This window comes from Dendrobates tinctorius, unplaced genomic scaffold (genome assembly GCF_039654945.1).
Source record: "Dendrobates tinctorius isolate UK_male_01 unplaced genomic scaffold, ASM3965494v1 ptg000011l, whole genome shotgun sequence".
NCBI classification, from domain to species: domain Eukaryota; kingdom Metazoa; phylum Chordata; class Amphibia; order Anura; family Dendrobatidae; genus Dendrobates; species Dendrobates tinctorius.
Genome location: NW_027361679.1, coordinates 79,206,840 through 79,226,325, shown reverse-complemented (window position 1 = coordinate 79,226,325; position 19,486 = coordinate 79,206,840). Strand labels below are relative to the sequence as shown.

Here is a 19,486-nt window from a genome sequence, read left to right as displayed (position 1 = left end):
TTCCTCAAGCATCATTTTAGATCATCAATGGAACTGAAGACTTTCAAATTGGTACTTTGAGATAAAATTGCATTTTGTATGTGCAGGAAAAATTAACCTTATTAAGTTTCAACATAGATTTCCAGAAAACATGCATTGCCATCCTGAATGAGTCACCTGGAAACATATATACTCATAATGCAATAATCTATTTGACTGGATCTGAGCAAACAAATACTGCAACATTTTGCTGTGGACTATCTTCCTGTCATGAACACATTATAAACAATGACTAATGCTACTGCCATCACCTACTTACACATTATGCAACCAAAAGCAGAAAACCCTGTGTTTGGCAGATCTAGGGGCTCATGTTTTCTAAATACTTTTCATGTTACTTTGTCCTAACTTAGGGTATATGTGCACACATTGCAGATTTGCCTACAGAATATTCTGCACCTCTTGGCAGAAAACGCAGGTAAAAATCCACGTGTATGATGCGCTTTTTCAGGTGGATTGTATGCGGTTTTGTAAGCTAAATAAAGATACGTTATTTAACTAAAAAAAAAAAAAAATGATTTGTGATGTCATTTCTGGTACAACCTCCTCTTTTACGTCCAACCCACACTCCATTACACACACAGATAGACAGATAGATATATCCATAGATGCGGGCTGGTATTTGTAGCCAGGGGGGCCAATATCCATGGCCCCTTCCTAGGCTATGAATATCAGCCCACAGCTGTCTGCATAGCCTTTACTGGCTATTAAAATAGGGAGACCTCCCCGAAAAATGACGTGGGGTCCCCCTATATTTTATAGCCAGAAAGGCTACGCAGACAGCTGCGGGATGATATTCATAGCCTAGGAAGGGGCCATGGATATTGCCCCCCCAGCTACAAATACCTGCCCACAGCCACCCAAGAAATGGCACATGTGTACGATGCGCCAATTTCTGGCACATGTGTACGATGCGCCAATTTCTGGCACATGTGTACGATGCGCCAATTTCTGGCACATGTGTACGATGCGCCAATTTCTGGCACATGTGTACGATGCGCCAATTTCTGGCACATGTGTACGATGCGCCAATTTCTGGCACATGTGTACGATGCGCCAATTTCTGGCACATGTGTACGATGCGCCAATTTCTGGCACATGTGTACGATGCGCCAATTTCTGGCACATGTGTACGATGCGCCAATTTCTGGCACATGTGTACGATGCGCCAATTTCTGGCACATGTGTACGATGCGCCAATTTCTGGCACATGTGTACGATGCGCCAATTTCTGGCACATGTGTACGATGCGCCAATTTCTGGCACATGTGTACGATGCGCCAATTTCTGGCACATGTGTACGATGCGCCAATTTCTGGCACATGTGTACGATGCGCCAATTTCTGGCACATGTGTACGATGCGCCAATTTCTGGCACATGTGTACGATGCGCCAATTTCTGGCACATGTGTACGATGCGCCAATTTCTGGCACATGTGTACGATGCGCCAATTTCTGGCACATGTGTACGATGCGCCAATTTCTGGCACATGTGTACGATGCGCCAATTTCTGGCACATGTGTACGATGCGCCAATTTCTGGCACATGTGTACGATGCGCCAATTTCTGGCACATGTGTACGATGCGCCAATTTCTGGCACATGTGTACGATGCGCCAATTTCTGGCACATGTGTACGATGCGCCAATTTCTGGCACATGTGTACGATGCGCCAATTTCTGGCACATGTGTACGATGCGCCAATTTCTGGCACATGTGTACGATGCGCCAATTTCTGGCACATGTGTACGATGCGCCAATTTCTGGCACATGTGTACGATGCGCCAATTTCTGGCACATGTGTACGATGCGCCAATTTCTGGCACATGTGTACGATGCGCCAATTTCTGGCACATGTGTACGATGCGCCAATTTCTGGCACATGTGTACGATGCGCCAATTTCTGGCACATGTGTACGATGCGCCAATTTCTGGCACATGTGTACGATGCGCCAATTTCTGGCACATGTGTACGATGCGCCAATTTCTGGCACATGTGTACGATGCGCCAATTTCTGGCACATGTGTACGATGCGCCAATTTCAGGCACATGTGTACGATGCGCCAATTTCAGGCACATGTGTACGATGCGCCAATTTCTGGCACATGTGTACGATGCGCCAATTTCTGGCACATGTGTACGATGCGCCAATTTCTGGCACATGTGTACGATGCGCCAATTTCTGGCACATGTGTACGATGCGCCAATTTCTGGCACATCTGTACGATGCGCCAATTTCTGGCACATGTGTACGATGCGCCAATTTCTGGCACATCTGTACGATGCGCCAATTTCTGGCACATCTGTACGATGCGCCAATTTCTGGCACATCTGTACGATGCGCCAATTTCTGGCACATCTGTACGATGCGCCAATTTCTGGCACATCTGTACGATGCGCCAATTTCTGGCACATCTGTACGATGCGCCAATTTCTGGCACATCTGTACGATGCGCCAATTTCTGGCACATCTGTACGATGCGCCAATTTCTGGCACTTAGCCCCTCTCTTCCCACTGCCATGTAGCGGTGGCATATGGGGTAATAAGGGGTTATGTCACCTTGCTATTGTAAGGTGACATTACGCCCGGTTAATAATGGAGAGGCGTCAATAAGAGACCTATCCATTATTAATCTTATAGTAAGAAAGGGTTAAAAAAAAAACAAAAAACCACACAGTACAGACCAAAAGTTTGGACACACCTTCTCATTCAAAGAGTTTTCTTTATTTTCATGACTATGAAAATTGTAGATTCACTCTGAAGGCATCAAAACTATGAATTAACACATGTGGAATTATATAATTAACAAAAAAGTGTGAAACAACTGAAAAAATGATAATTACTTACCGGTAATTTGATTTTCCAGAGCCATGACAGCACCGCAGACATGAGAGATGGTATCCGCCCCCAGGAAACAGGAAATCTGTAGCAGAGACATAAGAAGGGGGCGGCACCTCTCATCCTCAGTTTGTTTCACAGTATGCAAAGGTAACCGCCTTATTAGTTTACATACATGTTATAGAAGTGTCACTAATATTCACCTTTTTCCTTTATTATTTATCTTTATTTTTTTCACATAGATTTACATATCCAGATACAACTTTAAATTTTCTGGTGCACCACACAACCATCACCAAGATAGGGCGGGAACAATGCGGTGCTGTCATGGCTCTGGAAAATCAAATTACCGGTAAGTAATTATCATTTTTTCCCTTCCCCATGACAGCACCGCAGACATGAGAGGAAAGATAGAATAGACTCCTAGGGTGGGACAACAGCAGACAACACTTTTCTCCCAAAGGCCAGATTTGAGGGCCATAGGTCTAGTCTATAGTGTCGGAATAAAGTGGATGGTGAGGACCATACTGCTGCTTTACAGATCTGCTCAACCGAAGCATTTGCCCTTTCAGCCCAGGACGTGGCTATGGCTCTCAGAGTGAGCAGTTACACCCAGTGGGGGAGTCTGATCTAAAGAATAAGCCAGTGCAATACCCATACGTAGGCATCGTGCAATTGTTGATTTTGAAGCTTTCTTACCCGTTTGTCCCCTGAAAGGAGACAAAAAGGGCTGAAGACTGTCACCATGATTTTGAGGCTTCTATAGATTGAAGCAGGCAACGTCTGACATCTAAGCAATGGAAGGTTCTCTCTCCCTGGGATTTGGACAAAACGAGGGCAAAATTATCTCCTGCTCTCTGTGGAATTTGGAATTTACCTTTGGTAGGAAGGCTAGATCAGTTTTTATGATCACTATCATCCAAAAAGGTGGTATACGGTGGATTTACAGATATTGCCTGCAGCTCGCAGACACGACGAGCTGAGGTTAGGGCCACCAGGAGTACTGTTTTTAGCATTAGTGCCTTTATTGAGATGGAAGCAATAGGCTCAAATGGAGACGGTCAGTGCCCATAATACTAAATTTAGATCCCAGGGAGCTACCTTAGATGTTAATTTTGTGGGCCTGGATGTAAAGGAGGGCCGAATGAATCTATAGATCCATGGGTGATCAGCCAGTTTTTGATCAAACGACGCACCCAGGGCCGATACCTGCACTTTTAGGGTGCTTGTGGACAGTCCTTTTTCCAGTCCTTTCTGGAGGAACTCTAGGATCTCTTTTATTGGTATTTTCTGGGCTGTCCCAGTCCATTGTCGGCCCGTGAACTGCAAGAATTTTTCCCAAATTTTTTTGGTATTTACGTCAAGTTACCTCCTTTCTGCTAGCGAGCAGGGTGGTTACTAACGGGACTGAGAACCCTTTTGCTAGAAGGAGTCCCCTCTCAAGTTCCACGCAGTGAGGTGCAGCATGTGAACCCTGGGGTGTTCTAGTGGGCCCTGCTATAGCAGATTCGGGGTATCTGGGAGGATCCATGGGTCCGAGATAGACATGCGTCCGAGCCATGTGAACCATGCCCTTTTCGGCCAGAAGGGCGCAACCAGGATTATTCGAGCTTTGTCCTGTCGGATCTTTTTCAAGACTACTGGAATCAATGGAAATGGGGGGGGGGGGGGGGGAAACGCATAGGCCAGACGAAATTTCCACCGGTGTAGTAGCGAATCCACCCCCTCTGGTTGCTCTCTTGGATTTAGGGAGTAGAACCTGTCCACTTTTCGATTTTCCCTGGTAGCAAACAGGTCTACTTCTGGTGTGCCCCAGGCAGCGCAGATTTCCCCAAATATTTTTTGACTTGGGGACCATTCTCCCTGGTGTAGTACATGACGGCTTAAATAATCGGCCAGATAATTGTCTGCCCCCTTTAAATGTGTACCCGATAAGGACAGAAGATTGTTTTCCGCCCATGCGAATAATTCCTGGGTTGCCGACCTTGTACCCCCTTGTCTGTTAATGTATGCCATGACAGTGTTGTTGTCAGATAATATGGTGACATGTCTCCCTTGCACTTCTCGCTTTACTAGGGGAAGGGCTCGCCTCACAACCGCCAGTTCTTTTAGATTTGAGGATACATCCCTCATTCCGGGTTCCCACTGTCCCTGTAGGGTTCGTTTCTCTATGTGTGCCCCCCAACCACTCGAACTTGCGTCCATGGTCAGTACCACAGAGTTTTGAGTAGTCCAGGGCACTGATCTGAAGTTTTCTGTGCTCAGCCACCATTTTAATGACTTCTGCACTTGAGGTGAGAGAATGATCTCCCGATTTAAGTTGGAAGGACCCTTCTCCTGTTCGGATCGGAACTGCCACTGTAGTTCTCTCGTATGGGCTTGTGCCCACCGGACCGCTGGGATTGTTGCTGCTAACGTGCCCAGGAGCGACATTGCCTTTCTTACCGATATGGCTCGACGGAATTGTATCCGTTGAATTTTTTGTTGGATAGCCCCAACTTTCCTTTCTGGAAGAATGCACTGCTGTTTTAATGAGTCCAATTGAATTCAAAGGAATTCTTGTGACTGCACTGGAGTTAATTTGGATTTCTTTAGATTGATCATCCAGCCTAACCTGGTTAATATTTCCAGGACCTTTGTAACTGCATTTTCGCAATTTTGCTTATCTTTTGCTATGACGAGGAAATCGTCTAGATAGGGAACCAACAGGATATTTTCCCTTCTTATAACGGACGCTACTTCCCCGATGATTTTTGTAAATATACGAGGGGCCACCGATACCCCGAAGGGTAGACACTGGTACTGTAGATGAGTGGGGACTTGAGCAATCTTTACTACCAATCTTAGATATTGTTGGTGTTCCCCCCATATTGGGACATGGTAATAGGCGTCGGTAAGATCTATTACTGCCATGTAGCAACCCAGGTCGAGTAGCTTCATTGCTGACCACAAGGTCTCCATTTTGAATTTCTCTGTTCTGATGTATTGATTCAGGGCTTTGAGATTGAATATTGTTCTTAGTGACCCATCTGGTTTTGGCGTGAGGAACAGAGTGCTGTAAAATCCTTTCCCTACTTGATGACACGGTACTTTCATTAGTACCTCCTTTTGCATGAGGAGTTGAATCTCCTTTTCTAGTGTGGCCTGATTCTTTTTGGCTACCCGGGTCACTTTTACTCTTTGAGGTGGAAGGCTTAGAAAACTTAGTCGTAGGCCCTCGGCTAACAGGTTGGTTACCCACTTTGAGGCGGGCAATGCTACCCATTGATGGACAAAGAACCGAAGCCTTCCCCCCAACTGCCCTGGCATCATTGCTTAGTATCGGGTCTCGGGGTGGGTTTACTCAAGAGGAATCCTCTCTCTCTTTTCCCCTCCAGGGTCTGCCCCGCGTGGTTCTATCGTCTGGCCGCCCTTGGCTCCCTCTGTTCCCTGCTCCACGAAAGGACAAGCGAGCTTCAGTCCACCGACGCCTAGGGAAAGGCGGTGGAATGTTCTCTCTTATCTGACGCTTTATCTAAAATTTCGTCCAATGCTTTCCCAAATAGGTATTGACCCTCACATGGGACGGCGCAGAGTTTAACCTTTGACTGGAAGTCTGCCGACCAGTTCTTTAACCAAAGTGCTCTGCGGCCTGAATTTGAAAGGGCGCATGCACGGGCGGCACCTCGGACGGAATCTACTGCGGCGTCAGCCAGGAATCCCGCTGCCTTCTGTAGGGAAGGTATTGCCTCCAGCAGTGTCTCCCTTGGGCATTTATTCTTAATTTGGTCACTTAATTCGTCTAACCACTTGACCATAGCATGCGCTGTACAAGTGAAGGCCACCCCCGGCTTAAATGACCAAGCCGATGCTTCCCAAGCAGATTTTAGAAAAGCGTCTGCTTTCTTGTCAAGGGAATCTTTTAAGGCGCCCATGTCCTCAAATGGCAATGCTATTCCCCTGGATGTACTAGCAATGGCGGCATCTAGTCTGGGAGCTTTTTCCCATTTATCGCAAACCTCCTCATCAAACGGGTATTTACGTTTGAGCGCCTGCGGTATGGACATTTTTTTGTTGGGTTTCTTCCATTCCCTCTTGATCAAGTTTAACAGGCTATCATGGAACGGAAAAACCCTTCGTTTTTTCCCCTCAAGATTGCTAAACATAGCATCTTGAATTGACTTTGGCTCTTTTGGTGTTTCAAGTCCCATTGTGGACCTTACAAGCTTTAGTAATTTCCCAACGTCCTCAGATAGGAAATATGGACGACGCTTTTCCTCCTCTGAGGAGTCCAGGTCTGAGTCCGAGGGCCCTATCTCCCCTTTTTCTTCCTCAGACTCTATGTCTGTAGTTATTTCTGTGGGAGGGAGAGGAGGAGGTGGGGGCAGGGGTGAAGCAGGAGTTATATCGGAGCCAAGTATAGTCTGTTCCTTTAATTCATCTTTTACCGTCGACTTTACTTGATCCCGGATCATAGTTTTAATGCTCTGGAGCAGGGATGGTGACTCTTCGGCCACTGTTTTTTTAATGCACGAGCGACAAAGTAGCTTCTCATAAGATTTAGCTAGGGCCTTTTTGCATAGTGCACATTCCTTGTTCTTTTGCTTTGATGTGGCCTTTCCCTACAGAAGACATACATAGGGCAGTTAATATATTGTGCTGCCTTACAAAGGCACTCACCCGGTCCTCTAGGTACCCCGGTAGCTCTTCCTCCTGCGCGCGCATCTCGCCTTCAGGATCCATCTGCTTTCCGCTGCTGATCTGGCTCTACAACTCCAGAGCCTGTGTGAAGCCTCTCAGGGACCAGTGGCACCTGCCTTGCCTCTTTTTATGGAGGAGCGGTGCGCGCTTCTGGGACCGCTCCCACCCGGAAGTGCCCAGTACATCGCTCCCCCGGCGTGTGACGTCACTTCCGGTGCGACCCCGGAAGCCGTCGCCACTCAGTCGGCGCCAGCGTCGTGGTGGCCACGCCTCCCCCAGCCCAGCCTCCCACTGCAGTGGCCGCCGGGGAATCTCACGAGGAGGACACCGCTCACAGTGCCCACCGAGCTGGGCTGACAGGCGCGCGCCACCGCGCCTCGCTGCCATCCTCTCCCCGCGGACCTCAGCCTCCTGACCAGACATCAGAAGGGGATTCCTCCGGAGGTACGGACTCTGCCCCCGGCATTCGCCTGCGGGAAACAGGAAACCAAACTGAGGAAGAGAGGTGCCGCCGCCTTCTTATGTCTCTGCTACAGGTTTCCTGTTTCCTGGGGGCGGATACCATCTCTCGTCTGCGGTGCTGTCATGGGGAAGGGAAAATATGTCTTATATTCTAGGTTCTTCAAAGTAGCCACCTTTTGCTTTGATTACTGCTTTGCACACTCTTGGCATTCTCTTGATGAGCTTCAAGAGGTAGTCATGGCATGGTAGCCTGCAGCTCACAATGCTAGCCCATATACCTGCATTATGCTGCAATGTAGTAGATTGATACATGTATGCTGCATAAATATGTGGCGTCAAAACCGCAGTGATTCCTGAACGTGGGAATGTACCCTTAGGCTGAGTTCACACGCTTTTTTTCGCGGCGGTTTTAAACGCGCGATTTTGCCGCGAAAAATAAGCATCCCATGCAATCCTATGGGATTCCGCAATGCTGCGCTAATGCTGCGTTTTTTTCCGCGGCGTAATCGCATCGCGATAAAACAATGCAGCATGCTCATTAATTTAGCGGAATCACGGCGATCCCGCACCCATAGGATTGCATTGTTCCGCTTACTTCCCACATGTGGCTGTGCACACCACGCGAAAAGTAAGCAGAACATTTGCAGATGGTAACCACGGCCCAGAGGAGAGGAGACTGTCCTCCGGGCTGTGGGTACCATATCCCTGTAAAAAATAGAATTAAAATAAAAAATATTGTTATTCTCAACTTCCGGCGTCCTGCGCAGCCTTCCCGCCTCTCCACGCTCCCGGTCCCAGTAATCCTTTGCGAGAATGACCGCGATGACGTCGAGATCTCGCTGGAGCGCAACGTCTCGCGATGACGTCGCGGGAGCGCGACGTCTCGCGGTCATTCGCGCAAAGGATTACTGGGACCGGGAGCGTGGACAGAGGCGGGGAAGGCTGCCGCGGGACGCAGGAAGGTAAGAATAACAATATTTTTTTAAATTATTTTTTACATTTTATCTTTTACTACTGATGCCGCATAGGCAGCATCAGTAGTAAAAAATTGATCACACTAGTCAAACACTATGTTTGACGAGTGTGACCAACCTGTCAATCAGTTCTCCAAGCGATGCTACAGATCGCTTGGAAAACGCTAGCATTTTGCAAGCTAATTACGCTTGCAAATCGCTAGTTTTTCCGCGGGAAAATCCCGGGAATTTAAAATGCGATTTTCCCGCGGAATGGAATCCGGAATTCTCACGGTAAGTTCCGCGAGAGTTCCGCTACGTGTGAATGTAGCCTTAGGGTAACTTTGCTTCTAATGTGTAATCTACTTCTTCATTTAAGTCACTGACTGCAGAGGTCAGACTATCACACTGACTTTTGGCAGTGCCTAACAAACCATTAAAGGATCTTGCAAGAAAAGTGGATAGCAGGAATGAGTCCATATGTAAAAAAAAATAAAATAATTCAAACAGGTATGTTTTGAATAACAGAACCGCCAATGTACTGAAGGAACCTCATTTAGTCATTGGAAAGGCCTTCAACTAAGAAAGTCTGCAAGAAGACTCCATACAATAGCACAAATGAAGAGTATCACAAAGTATGGATAATAAACAGTCATGTGTATTTCTTAACAAAACATTTGCCTAGGATTAAAAGGGCCTAACCACTTGCAAATACATATTAGATCCTGAAGACTAGCAAACAGGTTGTGGGACAACTGTCATAAAATTACCAAGACAAAAACAGCTGACTGCTCAAATGATCAGAAAGGAAATGCAAGATCACACCAACCAGGATATTATCACAGCCTGACAGAACTAAAACTGCTTACATATTAATGCTGGTGGTGGAGAAAGGGAGAAAACACCATGAGGAGACAGTCTATTGTCCAGAGTGGAGAGAAATTTTCCAAGGGAAGCTCTTGACCAGTTCAAGAAGTCCAAGTTTTATTTTACATAGATGATATTGTTTGTAAAAACAAGCACTTTTACAATATGCAGCCATTCTAGAGATATTACAGTGTAACACTTTATTTAAAGCTTACTGCTAGGAGACTGACCACCGCTGCTGTAAGTATAGCGCTGAAGCTGCCCACGATTAGGAGGCAGCAACACGCTCCAGCAATGCTTACCAGCTGTAAAATATTTACGGTAAGCACTGGACATGTTCTGCTGCCAGCAGTGGTTGTCGGTATCCATGGCAACAAGTTATAATATAAAAGAAAAAAAGTGTTAAAATAAAAGTACAGATGAAAATGTTAATCAGCAGTAAACTTCAAAATTGCTTGGATTTAAAAGCCCTGCCCAACAATACTCATTTAGGAAGAAGGGAGTAACCATTTAAATGGCATCCTAACACCTACACTCCTATATTCTTGCACATTTTATGTCCAGTGTATTACATTTATCTACTATACACACAATTTTCATGCACTCAGACTTTCTAGATTTGACTAAAGACTGCAGGCCAAAAAGCATTTCAAGCTTGCGGCAAATTTCATGATGATGAAATGCCGGAAATACCTAAATATTAAAGTGAAACTAACAGCTGATTTATTATGCTCAAACCACTGGCAGCATGCATGAGAGAACAATTCTATTCTACCAGCCATGTATGTGTTACTCGGAATCAACACATTTATTATTATACATTTATATAGCTCCATCTATTCCATGGCACTTTACATGTGCATTCCAGAGAAAATATACTTTTAGCAGCCAGCCAAGGGCGAGGTGGCTTGGATGACTAGTCCAAGACGTAGGTCTCTTGCTGCTCCCCTTGACTTGCAAGGTGTCTCTCACTGTCTACAGGGAGAGAACTGTCAAGTCTAGGAGAGTGTGGCAGGGAGAAGGCACCCTTCACACATCCGTGACTCCGATACGTGTGGCATTTGTTTCTTTCACGGATACCACAAGTACCCATTAATTACTTGTCGGTATTTTACACGGACCGTGTGTCTGTGTAAATGACACGGAGACATGTCCGGTTTTTCCGGCAGCACGAAGGACAAGGGCCAATACAAGTCTGTGAAAAACACATACAGAACACAGATGGCATCTGTGTTTTAAGGGGGTTTTACACATAGCGATATCGCTAGCAATGTCGCTAAAGCGTCACCGATTTTGTGACGCAGCAGCGATATTGCTATGTGTGATACTTACCTCCGACCGGCTCCCCCGCTGTCTGTCGCTGATCACGCGAGATCGGCCGGGTCCATTTCTCGTCAGGCGCTTCCTGCTGGCGCCGACGAGCGACGTGTGGACGCGGGCGGGAGGACGTCAGCATCGCTGCGTGTGAAAGGTGAGTAACGACCGCTGCTGTGTTGCTACATCGCTGGTGAGATCTGCCTGTGTGGCAGCTCACTAGCTACCATTTAGCGATGCACCAGCGATCCTGACCGGGTCGTATCATGGTCGGATCGCTGGTGCATCGCTAAATGTAAAGGGGCCTTAACATTGCAAGGGAGAGGAGAACCTTTGTAGTTTATTTTTCCATACTGAAAAAACACTGATGACACAGGTATTGTTTTTTTTCCAGGTACGGACGTTTGAACGGGGCCTTACATGCATTTTTTTTGTCTCTTGATGGTAGGTCATGTTTTAAACAAAGCAGCTTTGTTTTTGATACTCCCTGGTATTTGGCTTTAACAAAACTATTGATAGTCATGTGCAGATTACATGCTTTTTTTTCCCTGTGGATTTTCCACATCTGACGCAAGTCTATGGGGAATATCCACACAAAACTCATTGACATGTTGCATTTTTCAGGAGTTAAAAAAAAAAAAAAAAAGCACGGAGCGCATGAGATTTCTATAAATCCTATCCACTTTGCTGGAACTGTAAGGCCATGCATTTTTGAAGTAGCGAAAATACACAGCTTGAAAAACTCACCAAAATTCTCATTGTGGGAACAAAGCCTAAAAAGGCCTTTTAAAGGGAATCTGTCACCCTTTTTTTGGCCTTTCACCTGCCGGCATAGACATCGGGGGCTTATCTACAGCATTCTGTAAGCCTCCGATGTAACCTGAAAGAGAAGAAAAACACATATTATACTCACGGAGGTGGGCGGTCCGGTGGTGTGTCGCCGTCCCGTCCGGCGCCTCCCTTCTTCATGCGATGATGTCCTCTTCTCACGTCCTGTAATGGCTCCGGCGCAGGCGCACTGCTCTGCCCTGTTGAGGGCAGAGCAGAGTCCTGCAGTGCGCAGGCGTCGGGAGAGGTCTGGCGCCTGCGCACTGCAGAATTCTGCTCTGCCCCGAAGCCATTTCAGGACGGGAGAAGAGGACGGCATCGCATGAAGAAGGTGAGGCGCCGGACCGGACCGCAACACCCATCGGACCGGACCGCCCACCTCCGTGAGTATAATATAACGTGTTTTTCTTCTCTTTCAGGTTACATCAAGGGCTTATCTACAGCATTACAGAATGCTGTAGATAAGCCCCCGATGTCTATGCCGGCAGCTAATAGGGGGGGGGAAAAAAAAAAAAAAAAAAAAGGGTGACAGATTCCCTTTAAGGGTCTGTCACACTAAGCGATATCGCTAGCAATATCGCTATAACGTCACTGGTTTTTGTGACGTTATAGCGATATTGCCATGTCTGAAACTTACCTCCGACCGCTCCCCCGCTGGTTATCGCTGATCGCGCGAGAACGTCCTGGGCAGTTTCTCGTCGTCAGCTTCCTGCTGTGACGATGAGCGACGCGTGGACGCGGGCAAGAGGACGTCAGGATCGCCTCGTCTGACAGGTAAGTAGCGACCCCTGACCCCAGCGATGTCGCTGGTGAGATCTGCCAGTGTGGCAGCTCACTAGCGACCACTTAGCGATGTACCAGCGATCCTGACCGCGTCATAGAAGATCTTTCAGTGGCGAAAGTGGATGTCAGTGCTCAAACTCCCAGTTCCTAGAATGTAGGAGATTGAGCGGTACTGGACACTGGCAAACTATTTACTTCAAATTGGAATAAAACAAAAAAATAATTTTCAGTCTTGCCTTCTTTCACATACATATTACTAAGCACTGCAGTCATCTCATTCTAGTTACTGGGTCCTTGGTCAACATACCCCCCCACCCATGTCATTTGAATTTGACAGACTATAAGTAGGGTTGATCGAATAACTTCGGATAAGAGCTTATCCGAATAGCTGCATTGGGAACCCGGATACCTGGAGCGCTCCTGATGATCAGCTGTTCGGCTCCGCAGCTGCATGTGTAGCGGCTGTGTGACAGTCACAACACATGCATGGAGAAGCCTGTTTGTTGAGCTCTCCATACATGTGTTGTGACAGTGAAACAGCCGCTACACATGCAGCTGCGGAGCCGAACAGCTGATCATCAGGAGCGCTCCAGGTATCCGGGTTCCCAATGCAGCTATTCGGCAAGCGCTATTCGATCAACCCAAAAAATTGTGTCTTGTGTAAGAAGGCACTTATGTTTATGTCCAGGAAGACTATGTAAAGAACAAAAAGGTTGTCAAAAGTGAGTAAGAATCTGGAATTTTAGCATATACCGGACAAGAGTATATTTTGGTAAAATAAAAAAAATAAAAAAATTCATTAACATGGACAGGAAAACAAGAAAGGAAGTGGCTCGCCACACACACATACATCTCTGCCATTAGCGCATGACTTCTTATCTCTCTTGCTTCTCCTACAGTTATGTCTGTTCTAGATGATCAGAAGGGTTTAGGCAATAATTTGTTTTCCCATGCTTATAATCTATAGTCACACTTTACTATGTAGAATGTCCAGATTACATTTCTTGTTTATAAATTGTATCAATGCATGCCAGTAGCCATTCTGTACACAAGAAAATTATCTACATGCACAGCACTTTATCACGGAGCTTTAAAAAATTTACAGCACACCAGATCAGGCATCAGGTTTGTCTTTTTCTTTGTTCTCGACAGTGTATCCATAAAAAAAAAAATAAAGATAATCAAGATATCCTGTCATTCCACTAAATATTGACCCCCTTGTGACACTGTACCATGAGTCAATTCTACAAATAAGTAAATTAGAGTGAAAAGCAATAACAATGTTGCATTGTATGTTATAATAACAGGAGGCTAATTGCTATTGAGGGTTTCCTCGATTGTCAAGAAGGCAGCAGCCCTTGTGTCTTTTCATTGGATAATACCAGGCTGAAGGTGTGGGGGTAGTAAAGAGTTGTTAATAATCAGACAAGAGAAGAATTCTAAAATTGGATGGGAAATATTTCAAGTCGGGGAGGGGAGGATGAAACATAGCAATGGCCCTGCTAAGAGAGAATTTATCAAAACTAGTGAGAGGGGATGAAAATAGGTAAATATCAAACAATGGTTGAGATGTGGAAAAGCAAAATTATGAATGGTTACTGTCAAGAAGTTATGAATGGAAGAAGATGGCTACAGAAAGAAAGCCTTGCTTTAGCACAAATGTGATGTGCTCACTATCATCAGACTGTTACCTTTGCTAAACCAAATGTAACAACACTAGAAACAATAACTACACGTTTAAGAATGGAGTGAGCAATGGTAAAGAATTCACGTAAACAGATCGCTCTTCATCTGACAGCCCAGTGCTCGGCCGCTTTATAGAATACAGCATTGTGGTCCGACGCACATGAAAAGATCAAACAAGGGAATAACAGAAGGCATGTTCTCATACTGTGCAGGAATAGGGGTCAAGGCCAAGCCTGAAGAGAGGAGAAGCAGAGAACAGGTGTCTAACTGTTAAGATGATACTAGATTGGGAAAATATCACTGGCCAGCAATGTCAGCGGGAAAACGGAGCACATTTTACAGTTCAACATAACTCTAATGCTAGGTGATACATCATACTGAATATATTGGATCCTATGAAATTAGCAACGTGCTAAATCATTTTATATGTTTTTAATTAGTTGTATAAATACATCTATAAGACGCACACACATAATATATATTATACCCACACACCCCATTCTATCAATAATGGACGTGTGTATGTCACGGAGCGAGGTCATGTTACTCATTAGCAAAGTGCTACATCTATGTCATTATATAAAAATATATAGATATATTTTGCTTTCCCAAGAATTCCAGTCATTCCTGTAGGTAAAATACAGTGGGAGAGATTTGATGATATTGCATATAGACACAACCACCGCTGTTATTTGGGCTTTTTCAGCTGTAAGGGACGGGGAATCGTGGCCCTTGGTTTAGAATGTCACACGGTCTGTGACATTTCGGTCAGCCATCTTTGCAGGTAAATGTGACCCTGGAATGCTTGTACACATTGGGTACCAGGAATCGTGGAGAAAGGAGTATAAGATGATAGGTGTGACATATTGGGGGTTAGGCCCTTGCGGCCTACACACCACACAGTGCCCACAATAAGAAAGGGGCTGATGTACCCAAGTGCAGATTAGTCTCTGGGCCACCCTGACAGCTCCTTCCGAGCAGGCAGCACCCTATGGGGGAGCGTTACCTTTGAGCAGGCAGATGTCGGCGCTGTCAGTGCCCCTCCGCAGAGCCTGCACCACCAGGGACACGGTGCTGTCCTCCCGCAGGGACTCGGCGCGGGGGCTCCTCTCGTCATACACGATGACCGCGGAGTAGAGTCCTGACCGCAGCCTGCTCAGCACCTCTTCCTCACTGCCCGCGGGCAGCATCTGCTCCAGGCTCACGGAGCCCTTGGCTCGGCGCCTCACAATGGTATTACAGCGCACGTTCACCGAGCCCTGGATGAAGCCTGCGCTGTGTGCCAGGAAGGGTCTGCAGTCCAGCAGCAGGCAGGTGCCATTGGTGTGGTGCTTGCTGGGGTACACGGCTTCCCGCTTCAGCAGCCTCTTCAGCACGCTGCAGTCCATCTCCCTCAGCTCCTCCATGATCAGCATAATAGTCGGCAGGAGCCAGCACAGCACTGAGTCCGCGCTCACACAAGCCTGCTCCGGAGCGCTCGCACTGACGTGCTGTCTACAGCGCCGACGAATGAGTGACACGGCTCAGCTGCACGTTGTCCCAGTCCCCGCCCACAGCTGGGAGAGACAGTAGAAGGGGGAGGGGCGTTATCAGCTTCACCCTGCACAAGCCCCACAGCCACAGCGCGGGGAGCACCGTGTGTGAGTGCAGAGTAGTCAGCGGGTTGCTAGGGGCAACTACTATGGCAGTGCTGTTCTAATGCAAAAAAAGGGGGAGACTACTAAATTAAAGGGGTCTTACAAAAAGCCTGGTCCCCGGGCAGTTTGTTAGTAAACCCAAACTGCGCTTTACTGCACTGTTTAATCGCCGCCGTCTGTCACTATCCGTAGCGCTGATGTGATGTCGACAGCGCTGCAGCCAATCAGGCTCTGCCTGTGTAGACAGATCATCCCGCTCAGAGCCGTTGAGCTTACTGGTCAGTGCAGCAAATATCAGACTGGGAGCAGCAGCTTAGTGCTGGACCCCGGGAGGGTGAAGAAAGAACAACTTTTTTTTTTACATACTGCAGACCCGGATTTTCTGGAAGAGGACAACCCCTTTAAATGGAGTGTCCAGCATTAGCAAAATGGCAGCTGTCTTCCAGAATCATTGCCATACTTGTCCACAGGTTGAGTGTGGTATTCAGGGTCGGACTGACCATCTGGCAATTCTGGCAAATGCCAGAAGGCCCTGTCTGGCCATGGACTGCCTTGTCTGCTACGTTAACAGAATCAGTGTTCTCAAGACACCCATACTGTTAAGAGTTGTGATGGAGCACCAAGTCGCTGACTCCATCACTTACCCCAGCAGGCCACGGGTATCATTAGAAATATTGGTCTTGTAGTAAATCTTGCTTTCCTCCATCCAGGGTAATATTAGGAATATGTCCCATCTGGTGCTTGGGGATAGGGACAGCATGGGCCTGTGTGATTTCACATGCCAGGGCTGAATTTCAGTGCCAGTCCGTACCTGGTGGCATTGCAGCTCAGCACTATTGCGCAGGCTAGGGCTAAGCTGTAATACCACCTTCATCCTGCGAACAGGTGTGTCACTGTTATTAGATGAAAGCAGACATGCTTTCCTAATAATGGACAACCCCTCTTACCAGTGGCGTAGCTTGAAGCTCATGAGCCCCAATGCAGACTATCTAAAGGGGCCCCAAATTATTGCAGATCATATATATCAGTGGCGGATTATAATGAGGTCAATTTGGGCAGTTGCCCCGGGCCCAGTGGGGTTAAGGGGCCCACAGCCCAGGCCAGTAAATTGCCCCATTATAATCCGCCACCGCGCAGGGCCGGATTATAGGCAGGGCAGGCGGGGCTTCAGCCCCGGGGCCCCCACCACATTCCTGCTGGCTGCTGCAATGGCACTCCATCTTCTCCCCACCTAAAAGTGAGTGACCGTGGGGGCGGCATTATGTGCTCTGCTACCAGCAGCATCTACAAGTAGCGTGAACGCTGATGCTGCTGGTAGCGTGCAAAGGCTTGTGATGAGATCACAGGAGGGAAGGTGTCAGGGCCCCTGATCATGTGACCCCTGTCTCCTCCCCTCCTGTGACCTCATCACAGGTCCTGTGCGCACAGCACAGAGCACTGAGAGCAGCCATGTATGTGGAGTGCGGCTCTGCGGGTGGAGGTCGGTGCTGGAGGCCCCATTATTCTCTATGTGGAGTGCGGCTCTGCGGGTGGAGGTCGGTGCTGGAGGCTCCATTATTCTCTATATGGAGTGCGGCTCTGCGGGTGGAGGTCAGTGCTAGAGGCTCCATTATTCTCTATGTGGAGTGCGGGTGGAGGTAGGTGCTGGAGGCTCCATTATTCTCTATGTGGAGTGTGGCTCTGCGGGTGGAGGTCGGTGCTGGAGGCTCCATTATTCTCTATGTGGAGTGTGGCTCTGCGGGTGGAGGTCAGTGCTAGAGGCTCCATTATTCTCTATGTGGAGTGCGGATGGAGGTAGGTGCTGGAGGCTCCATTATTCTCTATGTGGAGTGTGGCTCTGCGGGTGGAGGTCGGTGCTGGAGGCTCCATTATTCTCTATGTGGAGTGCGGCTCTGCGGGTGGAGGTCGGTGCTGGAGGCTCCATTATTCTCTATATGGAGTGCGGCTCTGCGGGTGGAGGTCAGTGCTAGAGGCTCCATTATTCTCTATGTGGAGTGCGGGTGGAGGTAGGTGCTGGAGGCTCCATTATTCTCTATGTGGAGTGTGGCTCTGCGGGTGGAGGTCGGTGCTGGAGGCTCCATTATTCTCTATGTGGAGTGTGGCTCTGCGGGTGGAGGTCAGTGCTAGAGGCTCCATTATTCTCTATGTGGAGTGCGGATGGAGGTAGGTGCTGGAGGCTCCATTATTCTCTATGTGGAGTGTGGCTCTGCGGGTGGAGGTCGGTGCTGGAGGCTCCATTATTCTCTATGTGGAGTGTGGCTCTGCGGGTGGAGGTCAGTGCTAGAGGCTCCATTATTCTCTATGTGGAGTGCGGATGGAGGTAGGTGCTGGAGGCTCCATTATTCTCTATGTCAGGGTTTCCCAACTCCAGTCCTCAAGGCACACCAACAGATCATGTTTTCAGGATTTCCTTAGTATTGCTCAGGTGATAATTGCTTTACCTGTGCAATACAAAGGAAATCCTGAAAACATGATCTGTTGGTGTGCCTTGAGGACTGGAGTTGGGAAACCCTGCTCTATGTGGAGTGTGGCTCTGCGGGTGGAGGTCGGTGCTGGAGGCTCCATTATTCTCTATGTGGAGTGCGGCTCTGCGGGTGGAAGTCGGTGCTGGAGGCTCCATTATTCTCTATGTGGAGTGCGGCTCTGCGGGTGGAGGTCGGTGCTGGAGGCTCCATTATTCTCTATGTGGAGGTCGGTGCTGGAGGCTCCATTATTCTCTATGTGGAGTGCGGCTCTGCGGGTGGAGGTCGGTGCTGGAGGCCCCATTATTCTCTATGTGGAGTGTGGCTCTGCGGGTGGAGGTCGGTGCTGGAGGCTCCATTATTCTCTATGTGGAGTGCGGCTCTGCGGGTGGAGGTCGGTGCTGGAGGCTCCATTATTCTCTATGTGGAGTGCGGCTCTGCGGGTGGAGGTCGGTGCTGGAGGCTCCATTATTCTCTATGTGGAGTGCGGCTCTGCGGGTGGAGGTCGGTGCTGGAGGCCCCATTATTCTCTATGTGGAGTGTGGCTCTGCGGGTGGAGGTCAGTGCTGGAGGCTCCATTATTCTCTATGTGGAGTGCGGCTCTGCGGGTGGAGGTCGGTGCTGGAGGCCCCATTATTCTCTATGTAGAGTGTGGCTCTGCGGGTGGAGGTCGGTGCTGGAGGCCCCATTATTCTCTATGTAGAGTGTGGCTCTACGATTCGTGACCCCCGTCACGTGACGAGGGGGGCCCACAGAGTCTGAACTGCCCCGGGCCCTGGCTACCCTTAATCCACCCCTGTATGTGTATATATATATACACACTGTATAATGTATTGGTCTTTTCGTATAGGCCAAAGGGTCTTTTTGGGCCTGGATGCGATTGCAACCCCTGCACCTATTGTAGCTACACCCAGCCTCTGATTTGACATAGAATA

The 19,486-nt window shown here is 47.9% G+C and overlaps 1 protein-coding gene across 1 annotated transcript in view; it reads right to left on the bottom strand.

Moving 5' to 3' along the window:
* The window catches only part of DUSP4 (dual specificity phosphatase 4), a 36,318-nt gene extending 20,260 nt beyond the window's left edge, over positions 1 to 16,058 (bottom strand). The window contains exon 1 of the mRNA XM_073543604.1: positions 15,459 to 16,058. Coding sequence (XP_073399705.1) covers positions 15,459 to 15,867 — 409 coding nt within the window. The 5' untranslated portion in view covers positions 15,868 to 16,058. The remainder of the gene's footprint in view (positions 1 to 15,458) is intronic.
* Between the last annotated feature and the right edge of the window lie 3,428 nt (positions 16,059 to 19,486).